Here is a 14,744-nt window from a genome sequence, read left to right on the forward strand (position 1 = left end):
ATTCATTCAAAAACACTCATTTGCCTATCTTGTGTTTGGCCCCAATGGCAAAGATTAAAACTGAATTAAAACAGCCTTTGCTTTTAGGGATCTCAAAAGAACATTTGACTCTAACAGTGGTGAAGAGGGGATTCGCCTCTGAGCCAAGGGCTGTGGGAGACCCACAGTCATATTTTAGATTCTGGGATGAAATCAAAAAGGGTCCAAGAGGAGTCCTTCTACCTCTGCCTCATTCCTATACAACATTTAGATTTGAAAAACAACTCAGGAAGTGGATCCAAGAAATGACACTATGAAAATTCAATCTAAGTTTCTGCTGCTACCCACTTGAAATCTAACTCAAAATCTGATTAAAAGCACATAAAATTCACTCCACCTCCATTGCACAGAAGTACTGATTGTCCCACAGTTTGTATGCTGCCACCAAGTATTATAAACATGTAGACACAAATCTCTAAGCATCACGTGTCTACCGAGCTATTTGACTCGATCTTTTAAATGTCAGCAAAATGCTATTCCTGGGGGAAACTCTCTCCTTCGGTACTCACAGCTGTGACAGCAGTAAACTGTAAGACCACAGTGACTTTGTTACTGGACACCAGATAAGGCTGAACCTCACATGCACAGCCCACAACGTGGTTAGCACTCAGTGCAGCCTTCTGAGCCCAGTCTTACATGTTGAGCAATTACTTATCCAGCAACCCTTGGTTGAAATTCTGCCAAGTTTTGTTTTTATTCTTCTAGGTCAATATGAACCTCTGAATTTAAGAGGTACTTTGTATTATGTATTAGGGAACTTTTAATAAAGCAGTTAAAGTCTCATGGGAAAGTAAGATGTTAGCGAGTATTTAAAGTATCTCCTTAAAAGAAAAAGACTGGAAAACTGCTTTTCTCAGTTGTCAATTCTCATCAAAGGAAGATTTTTGTCTTCAACAGTCTGTATCTCTGTCCTTCACCCTTTCTTTTATTTATTTATTTATTTTTGAGACGGAGTCTCCCTCTGTCGCCCAAGCTGGAGTGCAGTGGCCGGATCTCGGCTCACTGCAAGTCTCGCCTCCTGGGTTCACGCCATTCTCCTGCCTCAGCCTCCCGAGTAGCTGGGACTACAGGCGCCCGCCACCACGCCTGGCTAATTTTTTTGTATTTTTAGTAGAGACGGGGTTTCACTGTGTTAGCCAGGATGGTCTTGATCTCCTGACCTCGTGATCCGCCCGTCTCAGCCTCCCAAAGTGCTGGGATTACAGGCTTGAGCCACCGCGCCCGGCCCCTTCACCCTTTCTAACATCAACACTGGACAAGCACTAAGTCCACAAGTGGCAAATACTAAAGTACTGCCACACATTAAGTAGAAACATGTACACCAAATTTTACTGTGCATATTAATAAATATTCTTTATTTTAAATTTTGCACATTGCGCTTTAACATTACATCCAAACATTTTGCAAGTGGATGTCTACTTTGTAAAACCATATATTCAGCTCATTGTCATTTCTGTACAGAATTATAAGTACAACATTACTTTTTGCCACTAAGTTGCTTTAGTAAGTCTCACAGGAAGAGAAACATTTAATGAAAAGAGATGGCTTAAATCATATGGCAGGCCTGCGCAGCCACGCAACTAAAGACACAAGCCTGAAGAAAGAACAAACTAATGAGGATACCTCCACCGTCTCCCAAAACAAGAAAGAATCACATTGATTTAAGATAAAATTTTGCCATAAGTCACTAAATTAAGAGTTTTTTGAAAGAGAAGGCGCAGTAGTCATCGTGAGTGTTTCATTGAAAGACAGAGCTATTTTATTTATTTAATTTGCTCCAGCCGTTGTCAACCAGCCACTACAAATGGGCCTCTTGTGATCATTTAAGCGGCAGTATTTATTAAATTTCTCCTTCAGATGCTGTCGGTATTGTTCTCTATTGCTGTAGAAAGACTGGTTATTAGCCATAAATGACTGTATTTCATCTTGTGAGATAAAGATTTCCTCATCTGAAGTACATTCAGACTCATCCTGCAAATCAAAGCAGTAGTTAAGACTATGACTTAAGAACGCAAAAAGATACGTAATGGAGGACAGCTAAACATTAAACCAGTCTAACTTTTTAGTTTCAGTTCGGTCACATAAAGCCTTTAATTGGAGTGTTTGCAGAATAAGCATCATGTCATTCTGCCTAACAAAGTAGTGAGAATAAAATCTAACCCCTTGAGTTGAAACCTTGAATCTATAATTTCTCCTAGAAGCCTATGAGCCTAGCAAACTACCACCATACCTTGGTCTTAAAAAAATAACTAATTGGGCTGGGCACGGTGGCTCACGCCTGTAATACCAGCACTTTGGGAGGCCGAGGCAGGCGGATCACGAGATGAGGAGATCGAGACCATCCTGGCTAACACAGTTAAACCCCGTCTCTACTAAAAATACAAAAAAATTAGCCGGGCGTGGTGGCAGGTGCCTGTAGTCCCAGCTACTCAGGAGGCTGAGGCAGGAGAATGGTGTGAACCCAGGAGGCGGAGCTTGCAGGGAGCCGAGATCGCGCCACTGCACTCCAGACTGGGTGACAGAGTGAGACTCCTTCTCAAAAAAAAAAAAAAACCACCAACAACAACAACAACAAAAAAACTAATTGAAGATGTTACAACTAGTTAGCACATTTTAAGTAGCCGGACTTATCTCTAGCTAGTCCTATCTTGAAACATTCATCTCTACAAACTAAGTAAAAGATAACCATTTCTTACTTAAGAAGTAAGTTACACAGCATCACCATTAAACTTTTACAACCATTAAAACTTTTAAACTTTTAAACACTGAACTTATACAGGTGGTGGCTCACACCTGTAATCCCAGCATTTTTGGGAGGCTGAGGCAGGAGAATCACTTGAACCTGGGAGGCAGAGGCTAGAGTGAGCCAAGATCATGCCACTGCACTCTATCTAGCCTGGGCAACAGAGGGAGACTCCTCAAAAAATAAATAAATAAATAAATAAATAAATAAATAAATAAATAAATATTGAAACTTTACAACCATAAAAAAGAAAAAAACTAGCCAGGCACGGTGGCTCACGCCTGTAATCCCAGCACTTTGGGAGGCTGAGGTGGGCAGATCACCTGAGGTCAGGAGTTTGAGACCAGCCTGACCAACATGGAGAAACCCAATCTCTACGAAAAATACAAAATTAGCCAGGCGTGGTGGCACAAGCCTGCAATCCCAGCTACTCGGGAGGCTGAGGCTGGAGAATCACTTGAACCCAAAAGGCAGAGGTTGTGGTGAGCCGAGATCACACCACTGCACTCCAGCCTGGGCAATAAGAGCAAAACTCCATCTCAAAAAAGAAAAAAGCTAGTATTCCAAAGGATTTGGTTTCATCAGGACTCTAATGGAAAAGATACCACTCTTCTCCTTCCTTCCCTCCTCCAAGGGCCACCTATACTATGCACTGGGTCAGTTGGAATCAGGTAAAAAGTCTCAGGAACTGGAGTCTTATCCTACATGACACATAAAAGAAGCAAGCAGCCTCTAGTTCAAACTGTACATTCTTCCTGGTATGGAATGGTGGCTACTATAACTTGCCAATCAGAAAGGCAAAGTTTACTTACAGTAACCCGCTTCAGGGAGGCAGACTCCTGAATATAATGCTACCTCTATCCTTTCTCCCAACTACAGATGGTCCTGACTTACACTCAGGTTTTTTTTTTTTTTTAATTGGGTGCTCTGTAGCCCAGGCTGGATTGCAGTGGCACCATCTCAGCTCACTGCAAGCTCCGCCTCCCGGATTCACGCCATTCTCCTGCCTCAGCCTCCCAAGTAGCTGGGACTACAGGTGCCCGCCACCATGCCTGGCTAATTTTTTGTATTTTTAGTAGAGACAGGATTTCACCATGTTTGCCAGGATGGTCTTGATCTCCTGACCTCGTGATCCGCCCGCCTCGGCCTCCCAAAGTGCTGGGCTTACAGGCATGAGCCACCACGCCCGGCCAGGTTTTATTTTTTGAGAGGAAGTCTCACTCTGTCACCAGGCTGGATTACAGTGACACGATCTCAGCTCACTGAAACCTCCGCCTCCCGGCCTCAAGTGATTCTCCTGCCTCAGCCTCCCGAGTAGCTGGGACTACTAGCACGCACCACCATGCCCAGCTAATTTTTGTATTTTTAGTAGAGACGGTGTTTCATCATGTTGGCCAAGATGGTGTTGATCTCCTGACCTCATGATCTGCCCACCTCTGTCTCCCAAAGTGCTGTGATTACAGGCATGAGCCACCGTACCCAGCCTTACGTGGGATTTTTTTTTTTTTTTTACTTTACAAAGGGTTTATTGGGGTGTTGAATGTATTTTCAACTCAGCAGTATTTTTGAGTTATAATGGGTTTATTGGAATATAACCCCACTGTAACTCAAGGAGTACCTATAATGTCTTCTACTGAGACAGAGGCAGCCATGGAAACGTGCTCCAAAGCAGATGCATAAACCATGAGTGGAAGGACAGAAATGAAGCCCCCAAAGAATAATGAAATACTACCCTTAATTTTTTATAAGCTTGCTTCCATTACCTACCTTAAGCCCTCAAATACTAACCCCTCCCACATCCACCCTGTTCCCAAACCATTATATATAGTAAGACCACATGGAATACTTACAAGGAGTTCAACTAAGCTCTTGGCACCTTTTCCAGAATCGGGACCAAACAATGTTTCTGTAGGTTCTGCAAACTGTGGTACATTTTTCCTATGCTCAAACCAAGGTAGTGGCTGCCCACCCTTTTCAGAGCTGCAACAGCTTTCAGGATGTGTATCTTTGGTCTTGTCACGGTGAAACACTGTGTGCACGGTATTTCCTGAGGTCTCTCGATTACCTGGATCTGTAATACAGCTTCCAAGCTTCTGGATCTGATACCACAGCAAAGGATTTCACAGGTAAAAAGGCATGAAATAATAGCAATTATTCTTTAAAGAAAAAAAAAAAAAAAGCCAGGCACAGTGGCTCACACTTACAATCTCAGCACTTTGGGAGGCCAAGGCAGGTGGATCACCTGAGGTCAAGCGTTCAAGACTAGCCTGGCCAACATGGCAAAACACCATCTCTACTGAAAACACAAAAATTAGCCAGCCATGGTGGCATGTGCCTGTAATCCCAGCTACTTGGGAAGCTGAGGCAGGAGAACTGCTTGAACCTGGGAGACAGAGGTTGCAGTAAGCCAAGATTGTGCCACTGCGCTCTAGTATAGGTGACAGAGTGAGACTCCATCTCAATAATAATTAAAAAAAAAAAAAAAAAAAAAATCCTGACATAGTATTAAACCTTTAGAAGGAATACTAAGTAATAGCAACAGCTGGCATTCATTTACCAGGCACTTACTATGTACTAGACACTATGCCACACCTGCCAATATACATTCACTTCACCTTATTAGAACCTAATATGATAGGGACTAAACAAATTGTTTAAGATTACATAGCTTATAAAAGTATAAAAAGAATTGAATTTCTGACTCACAAGGACTGTTGGACAAATGACCACATCTCTCTGTGCCCCCGACACACACTCTCACACGATGAGCAACAAATGGAACTGCATAAAGAACTCATTCTTAAAAAAGTAAATCCTAGCAGCTAAGCTACACATATGCCACTCCAAGGAAAACAAGTGTTCTCTCAACAGCAAAGGTTTAAGAATTATAAGTTATGACACTTACATGTTCATCACATTTCAATATCTTGCTTTTCTTTTTCTTCTTTTTATTTTTTCCTTTTATGTTGTTCTCTTCGGAATTTGCCCAACATTCAACACAACTATCACCATCATCCTCTTTGTCTTCACAGTGATGAACACAGGAGTCATCACCTGCAGAAATCAATAATCCTTCTTAGTTACGTTAACTCAGCCATGTAGTAGAAATAACTGGGAAACTTAATGTGAACCTACCGTGTTCATCATGATTACAAATGCCTTCAGTGCAGGCAACATCTGAACCCTCCCGAGAACCTGTTTCACTCCCTTCCATGCTAGATGAATATCCACAATCACTACCATTACAGTGTGGAGATAAGCCTGAGAATAAATCAAGTGAGAGTTACAATTAACATACCAATAAGTATATTAGGACAAAGAGTGAACCCATTGGGGACCACAGAAAAATCTCATAATTAACGGCTTATTAAAAGTAGAACATTTCCAATGAAGGATTTTTTTTTTAAGTAGAAAGTAAATTAAATAATGAAAATACGATTAGGAATTTACCATTTTTTGTTTTTGTCAAAAAATACATCAAAGAACATAAAGAAAAAGGAAATTATTAAGTATCTGACTAAATTATATGATATTCTTGGGACTATAAAGCAGTTTTAAAATTCCAGCTCACAGAATCTCTAAAAGCTCTTACATTTAACATTAAGAAAGAACAGCGTTAACAGTTGATTTTAAAAAGAAACTATTTACTCACCTTTCTTTATTTTAGGGGACCCCAAAAGATTGCCACTGCTAGGACAGGTACATGATGTATTTTCATTGGTAACAATTACTTCTACACAAGTATTACCATCTTCAGTACTGCCACAGGCTTTGCAGCTGCTATTTTCTATGAAGTCTGTTTCCTTTAAGGATCAACATTAAGAGAGAGTCAAGAGCTTTACTCCATAACAGCTATACTTTATTCCCTAGATCAAAACTATTTTCATCATAACACTAAGATGTGGCGTTTTCATTATACCGACACTTACACTGACAGTACAAAAGTAATGGTGGGTAAAGATATTCGTCCTTAGCATGAATCAAGACAGTGCCAACCAAGGTGTACTTAGAATCACTGTATTCTTTTTTTTTTTTTTTTTTTGAGACGGAGTTTTGCTCTTGTTGCCCAGGCTGGAGTGCAATGGCGCGATCTTGGCTCACTGCAACCTCCACCTCCCAGCTTCAAGCGATTCTCCAGCCTCAGCCTTCCCAAGTAGCTGGGATTATAGGCATGTGCCACCAAGCCCAGCTAATTTTGCATTTTTAGTAGAGATGGGGTTTCCCCATGTGGGTCAGGCTGGTCTCGAACTCCCGACCTCAGGTGATCCACCCACCTCGGCCTCCCAAAGTGCTGGGATTACAGGCATGAGCCATCATGCCCAGCCGAATCACTATATTCTTCAATTGTCAAGTGCTCTCACAAAAATAGATATTTCACTTATGAATGTCTTTGAGGAAGCTGTAAAAATATTAGTTGTATTAAATATCAACCACAAATACATATGCTTTTTCCTTTTTTTTTTTTTTTGATAGGGTCTCCCTCTGTCACCTAGGCTAGAGTACAGTCGTACAATCATGGCTTACTGCAGTGTCAAACTCTTGGGCTCAAGCAATCCTCCTGCCTCAGTCTCTGAAGTAGCTAGGACTACAGATGTATACCACCAGGCCTACTTTTTTTATTCATTTGTAGAGATAGGGTTTCATTATGTTGCCCAGGCTAGTCTTGAATACCTGGCCTTAAGCAATCCTTCTGCCATGGCTTCCCAAAGTGCTAGGATTACAGGCATGAGCCTCCACGCCCTGACAACAGAAATATTTTTAATAGTCTATGTGGGGCCAGGTGCAGTGGCTCATACCTATAATCCCAGCACTATGGGAGGCTGAGGCAGGTGGATCACTTGAGGTCAGAAGTTCAAGACCAGCCTAGCCAAGATGGTGAAACCCTGTCTCTACTAAAAACACAAAAATTAGCCAGGCAAGGTGGCAGATGCCTGTAATCCCAGCTACTCAGGAGGCTGAGGCAAGAGAATTGCTTGAACCGGGACAGCAGAGGGTACAGTGAGCCAAGATTACACCACTGCATTCCAATGTGGACCACAGAGTGAGACTCTGTCTCAAAAAAAAAAAAGTCCATGTGACAAACTTCGAGAAATATGCTTAAAGCACTTCTGTTGCAGCTGTCTCAAGGAAACGTACTTGTGCAACTTTTTGAGGTGCAAGCTGAACTTTTTTCCTAGAACATCAAGTTCACTTGAAAGAATAACTGAGAGACAAACTATAGTTATTCAGACTTAGATATTTAGCAGGCATTTTCTCAAAAATGAATGAAGTCAGTCTGCTACTTCAAGAGAAACAATGAACAACAACTGTTGTCAATGATAAAATTCAAACACTGAAACAACAATCAGAATTTTGGCCTTGTAGGCCGGGCACGGTGGCTCAAGCCTGTAATCCCAGCACTTTGGGAGGCCGAGACGGGCGGATCACAAGGTCAGGAGATCGAGACCATCCTGGCTAACACAGTGAAACGCCGTCTCTACTAAAACATACAAAAAACTAGCTGGGCGAGGTGGCAGGCGCCTGTAGTCCCAGCTACGTGGGAGGCTGAGGCAGGAGAATGGCGTGAACCTGGGAGGCGGAGCTTGCAGTGAGCTGAGATCCGGCCACTGCACTCTAGCCTGGGTGACAAAGCAAGACTCCGTCTCAAAAAAAAAAAAAAAAAAGAATTTTGGCCTTGCAACCAGCAGTACTATGAACTTGAAGCTTCCTAATACTTAGACTTTTCTGACCTGCATAACTCAGTGAACTTTGAAATAAATTCCAATGCATGATGTTACGAAACAATGCATGAGTAAAAGATCTATTCAAAGTCCAATATAGTCCAATGGATGCTACTTTAACAGAGTACAAAAAGGTCATTGATAAGGCATCAGATTCCATATTGCAATGAATCTTTTAGAAACTACCACTGGTGAAAGTCTAGTATCGAAGAATATCCACAACTATCTGAAAAGTTTTACATTAAAATGCTGCTCCCAGCCAGGCATAGTGGCTCACTCCTGTAATCCCAGCACTTTGGGAGGCAGAAGTGGGCAGACTGCCTAAGCTCAGGAGTTCGAGACCAGCCTGGGCAACATGGCAAAACCCCGTCTCTACTAAAAATACAAAAGAAAATTAGCCGGGCATGGTGGTAGACACCTGTAGTCCCAGCTACTTGGGATGCTGAGGCACGAAAATTGCTTGAACCCAGGAGGCGGAGGTTGCAGTGAACCAAGATCTGCCACTGCAATCCAGCATGGGTGAGAAAGCGAGACCCTGTCTCCAAAATAAAATACTTTTCCTACCATATATATCTGTGTGAGACTAGACTTTCTTCATATGCTTCAACCAAGCCAATAAATGGAAACAGACTGAATGCAGAAGCAGATACAAGAATCTAGCTTATTCGGTTGGGCTCAGTGGCTCACGCCTGTAATACCATCACTTTGGGAGGCTGAGGCGGGCGGATCATAAGGTCAAGAGATCGAGGCCATCCTGGTCAACATAGTGAATCCCGTCTCCACTAAAAATACAAAAATTAGCTGGGCATGGTGGTGCACAACTGTAGTCCCAGCTACTCGGGTGGCTGAGACAGGAGAATCGCTTGAACCTGGGAGGTGGAGGTTGCAGTTAGCCGAGATCGTGCCACTGCCCTCCAGCCTGGCAACAGAGCGAGACTCTGTCTCACCAAAACAAAACAAAACAAAACAAAAAGAACCTAGCTTATTCCTTTTAAGACTAACATTAAAGATGTCTGCAAAAAAAATATAATACCATTCTTCTCACTCTCATTTTAGAAAATATTTTTGAAAAAATATTTAGTCAACATTATTTTTGAAGGAGTTTATTTTTTTTTTAATTAATTTTTTTTTTTTTTTGAGACGGAGTCTCGCTCTGTCGCCCAGGCTGGAGTGCAGTGGCCAGATCTCAGCTCACTGCAAGCTCCGCCTCCCGGGTTCCCGCCATTCTCCTGCCTCAGCCTCCCGAGTAGCTGGGACCACAGGCGCCGCCACCTCGCCCGGCTAATTTTTTGTGTTTTTAGTAGAGACGGGGTTTCGCCGTGCTAGCCAGGATGGTCTCGATCTCCTGACCTCGTGATCCGCCCGTCTCGGCCTCCCAAAGTGCTGGGATTACAGGCTTGAGCCACCGCGCCCGGCCTTGAAGGAGTTTAAAATTTATCTTTTAATTTCTACTACAGTAAATACTGGTAAGTATAACCCACATAAACAAAAGCTCATTGAGTAATTTTTAAGAATATAAAGGGATCCTAAGACCAAAAAGTTGAGAACTGCTCTAGGTCATGCACAGAGGTGGCTTTCTACATTTTGACTTTGATCTAATAGTACATTAAAGTCAGGTAAAGAGATAATTACCAAACATTGTCTTTATAAAACAAAGACATGACATTAAAATTCTGGCTTATACAGAGTACAGTAGGAAAAAAGCTGATATAAAAACTGCAGGAGCTCACAACTGGAAAAGCATAGTAAAAATGCCCAAATCTAGCAAAACGCAATACAGTCAACCCTCCGTATCTGTGGGTTCTGCATCCATAAATTCAACCAAGAATTGAAAATATTTGGGGGGGAAAAAATCAACCTGTATCTGTACTGAACATGTACAGACTTTTTCTTGTCCTTATTTCCTAAACAATACAGTATAACAACTATTTAAACAGCTTTTAATTTATTTACTTTGAGAAAGTCTCACTCTGTCGCCCAAGCTGGAATGCAGTCGCACGATCTCGGCTCACAGCAACCTCTGCCTCCTGGGTTCAAGAAATTCTCATGCCTCAGCCTCCCAAGTAGCTGGGATTACAGGCGTGAGCCACCATGCCCAGCCCTACATAGCTTTTACGTTGCATTAGGTATTATAATTTAGAGATAATTTAAGAATACAAGAGGCCAGGCATGGTGGTTCATGCCTGTAATTCTAGCACTTTGGGAGGCTGAGGTGGGAGAATTGCTTGAGCCCACAGGCTCGAGACCAGCCTGAACAACATAGTGAAACTCCATCTCTACAAAAAATACAAAAAATTAGCTGGGCCTGGTGGGGTGCGCCTGTAGTTCCAGCTACTTGGGAAGCTGAGGTGGGAAGATGACATGAGCCTGAGAGATGAACACTGCAGTGAGCCATGACTGTGCCACTGCACTCCAGTCTGGGTGACAGAGTGAGACCCTGTCTCAGAAATAAAAGTATAAGGACAATATGCATAGACTATATGCAAATATTATACCATTTTACATCAGGAACTTGCACATCTGCAGATTTTGGTATCTACAGGAAGTCCTGGAATCAAACCCCACAGATACCAAGGTACGACCGTACTTTTTTATTATTTAAAAAAAAAGAGAGAGAGAGATAGGGATCCCACTATGTTGCCCAGGCTGGTCTTGAACTCCTAGGTTCAAGTGATCCTCCAGCCTGGGCCTCCCAAAGTGCTGGGATTACAAGCATGAGCCACCACACTTGGCCTGTACTTCTATCTAAAAGCAATACATACACACTTAAGAGCTGATATTAAGAAGTATTACCTTCTCTTGGCTTACTTCCTTTTCATCTGCTGTTTGTAAGGGAGTAGGAATATCACACACACACTTATTTTTTCGTCTATTCTTCCGTTTTTGGCGTTTCTTTTCTTGCTTGAGTTCTCTTACTCGTTCCTCTTCTGAAAATTCCTCACAAAGTTGTTCCAATCTGCTAATACCCTGTACTTTTTCCACGGTCATCTATTATAAAAATAAGGTTGAGGGTGAATATTGGTCAGAATTTCGTTTTTTTGTTTTGTTTTGTTTTGTTTTGTTGTTTTTGTTTTTGAGACAGAGTCTCGCACTGTCGCCCAGGCTGGAGTGCAGTGGCGTGATCTCGGCTCACTGCAAGCTCCGCCTCCCAGGTTCACGCCATTCTCCTGCCTCAGCCTCCCGAGTAGCTGTGATTACAGGCACCCGCCACCATGCCTGGCTGATTTTTTGTACAGACGGGGTTTCACGGTGTTAGCCAGGATGGTCTTGATCTGCTGACCTCATGATCTGCCCACCTCGGCCTCCCAAAGTGCTGGGATTACAGGCGTGAGCCACCATGCCCGGCCCCTGTGTTTTCTATATACACACTCCTATTCCAAACCAGAAAGATTCTAGTTTTAAATTTCAGATTTTTTTGTTTTTTTGTTGTTGTTGTTGTTAAGACAAAGAGTTTCACTCTGTCACCCAGACTGGAGTGCCGTGGCACCATCTCGGCTCACTGCAACCTCTACCACTCAGGTTCAAGTGATTCTCCTGCCTCAGCCCTCCAAGTAGCTAAGACCACAGGCGTGCGCCACCACGCTGGCTGATTTTTATATTTTTAGTAGAGACAGAATTTCACCATGATGGCCAGGCTGGTCTCGAACTCCTGGCCTTAAGTGATCCGCCCACCTTGGCCTCCCAAAATGCTAGGATTACAGGCGTGAGCCACCATACCTGGCATAAATTTAAGAATTTCAACAAAGCAAACGTAAACATACCATTTCCTCATATAATGAAAAAACTATTTAACCTGATTAGATGATCTAGTCTCTGAAGGCACAAAAATACAAAGAGAAAAAGAATAACGAGCCGGGCACGGTGGCTCACATCTGTAACCCAGCACTTTGGGAGACCAAGGCAGGTGGATCACGAGGCCAGAAGTTCCAGACCAGCCTGACCAACATGGTGAAAGCCCCGTCTCTACTAAAAATACAATTAGCCACAAGGCTGGGCACAGTGGCTCATGCCTGTAATCCCTGCACTCTGGGAGGCCGAGGTGGGTGAATTACGGGGTCAGGAGATAGGGACCATCCTGGCTAACTCAGTGAAACACTGTCTCTATTAAAAATACAAAAAATTAGCCAGGCGTGGTGGTGCACGCCTATAATCCCAGCTAATTGGGAGGCTGAAGCAGGAGAATAGCTTGAACCCGGGAGGCAGAGGTTGCAGTGAGCTGAGATCACACCACTACACCACTGCACTCCAGACTCAGCAACAGAGCGAGACTCTGTCTTAAAAAAAAAAAAAAAAAGAAAGAAAGAAAAAGAAAAGAATAAGAAATGTGAAATGTGTTCGCCAACTACTACAAACCTCCTCAGACTCCTCAGAACCGGGTACTTAAAAGTTCATGGATGAGCTTCTGGAATTTATACTTTTCATCCTATTCTCATTAGGGACCAATGACCCAGTTTTTAAAGGGTTACAACTGTGCTCTAGTATATATAAAATACTTAACAGCTTAACGTATGCTCTATAGATAATAAATTTTTTAAAAAGTTAGCAATTTACAAGCATTGAACCCAATACTTGCATTACAAAGCACCTTCAGTGTGCTTCTAAAAAGTAGTTCTTATACCATGGCATTCACACAGCATTTACTTCATACTATTGGACATTAATAGGCAAAACGAAACTCACTAAAGGTTTTAACATTTCCTGCTTAATCCTTGGCTGCATTTAACTTTTCACTAGTTATTTATTCATTTTTTGTTTTTGAGACGGAGTTTTACTCTTGTTGCCCAGGCTGGAGTGCAATGGCGTGATCTTGGCTCACTGCAATCTCCACCTCCCAGGTTCAAGCAATTCTCCTGTCTCAGCCTCCCGAGTAGCTGGGATTACAGGCACATGCCACCATGCCCGGCTAATTTCTGTATTTTTAGTAGAGATGGGGTTTCATCATATGAAATGACTGGTCAGGCTGGTCTCAAACTTCTGACCTCAGGTGATCCGCCTGCCTTGTCCTTCCAAAGTGCTGGAATTACAGGCGTGAGCTACCACACCCAGCCTCACTAGTTATGTTTCATAGCAGCATCTTGTTAAACATCTTCAGTTTTCTACTCTGAGAAAGTCTAAAAACCAAGGCTGGCAAAGTAACAGGATTAAAAACATTTTTTTAAATCCATCAACTTCTTCTAAATCCCAGTTCCCCAGACCACCACCACTCCAACCCAAAACCATGTAATGATATCCAGCCAAAGCCATGAAGCTCTATCAGTGATGGACAGTCCTTTGAGGCACTGGTGGCTTACATTAAGATTCAGTCCAGGGGCCGGGCACAGTGGCTCAAGCCTGTAATCCCAGCACTTTGGGAGGCCAAGATGGGCGGATCACGAGGTCAGGAGATCGAGACCATCCTGGCTAACACGGTGAAACCCCGTCTCTACTAAAAATACAAAAAATGAGCCGGGCGAAGTGGCGGGCGCCTGTAGTCCCAGCTACTCGGGAGGCTGAGGCAGGAGAATGGCATGAACCCGGGAGGCGGAGCTTGCAGTGAGCTGAGATCCGGCCACTGCACTCCAGCCTGGGCGACAGAGCGAGACTCCGTCTCAAAAAAAAAAAAAAAAGATTCAGTCCAGTAACGTGACTTAGCAATCTTAGACACTGGAACAGCCCAGTGTTGTTACCTCAAAACTCTTGCGTAAAGCATCAACACCAAGATAGAAAAGCATCTGCCACGTCTGCTCTTCTGCCCGTAGTTTTTGCCAGATTCGATGCAGTCTTTCATAAAGATGAATTCCCAAGCAGGTCAGAACTTCTTCTTGAGCTATATCTATTGTCTTTGCATGCCTTTCTCTTCGCCTATACAAGGGAATAATCACACATTAATTCCCAATATCTTTAACTGAAACAGTGAAAGATGGATAACATAGCTGCAAGTTCAGGTTTTAAACACAATTTGCTTACCTAGTAACAAGACAGTTATACATTTACACTCGTGTATATGTAGATATACAAGCACGCATGTCTACAACCAATGAGAAATACACATGCAAGTAGAACTTAGTCCTCGTATTGCTAAAAATAAAGTAATTCAGGAACTGGCTCTAAAGAGATGGGTTTTAGGGCACAAAGCAATCACATGAAAGTGTCCAGCTCACAGTAGACACAACAATTCCTTTCTCTTTCCAATTATAGCAAAACATTTTTTCCTTCATTTGGTTTTTTGTTTTGAGGGGGAATGGAGAAAGGCAATGCCAAAG

The 14,744-nt window shown here is 42.7% G+C and overlaps 1 protein-coding gene across 10 annotated transcripts in view; it reads right to left on the reverse strand.

Moving 5' to 3' along the window:
- Positions 1 to 1,365: 1,365 nt before the first annotated feature.
- Positions 1,366 to 14,744, reverse strand: part of GGNBP2 (gametogenetin binding protein 2) — a 53,721-nt gene continuing 40,342 nt past the window's right edge. For all 10 annotated transcript variants that reach the window (XM_028836228.2, XM_077970828.1, XM_015119454.3 and 7 more), the window contains 7 exons: positions 14,169 to 14,343; positions 11,296 to 11,490; positions 6,435 to 6,585; positions 5,918 to 6,043; positions 5,688 to 5,836; positions 4,633 to 4,881; positions 1,366 to 2,010 (listed from right to left, as the gene is read on the reverse strand). In XM_028836228.2, the coding sequence (XP_028692061.1) occupies positions 1,807 to 2,010; positions 4,633 to 4,881; positions 5,688 to 5,836; positions 5,918 to 6,043; positions 6,435 to 6,585; positions 11,296 to 11,490; positions 14,169 to 14,343 (1,249 nt within the window). In that variant the 3' untranslated portion in view covers positions 1,366 to 1,806. The remainder of the gene's footprint in view (positions 2,011 to 4,632; positions 4,882 to 5,687; positions 5,837 to 5,917; positions 6,044 to 6,434; positions 6,586 to 11,295; positions 11,491 to 14,168; positions 14,344 to 14,744) is intronic.

This window comes from Macaca mulatta, chromosome 16, assembly GCF_049350105.2.
Source record: "Macaca mulatta isolate MMU2019108-1 chromosome 16, T2T-MMU8v2.0, whole genome shotgun sequence".
NCBI lineage: Eukaryota > Metazoa > Chordata > Mammalia > Primates > Cercopithecidae > Macaca > Macaca mulatta.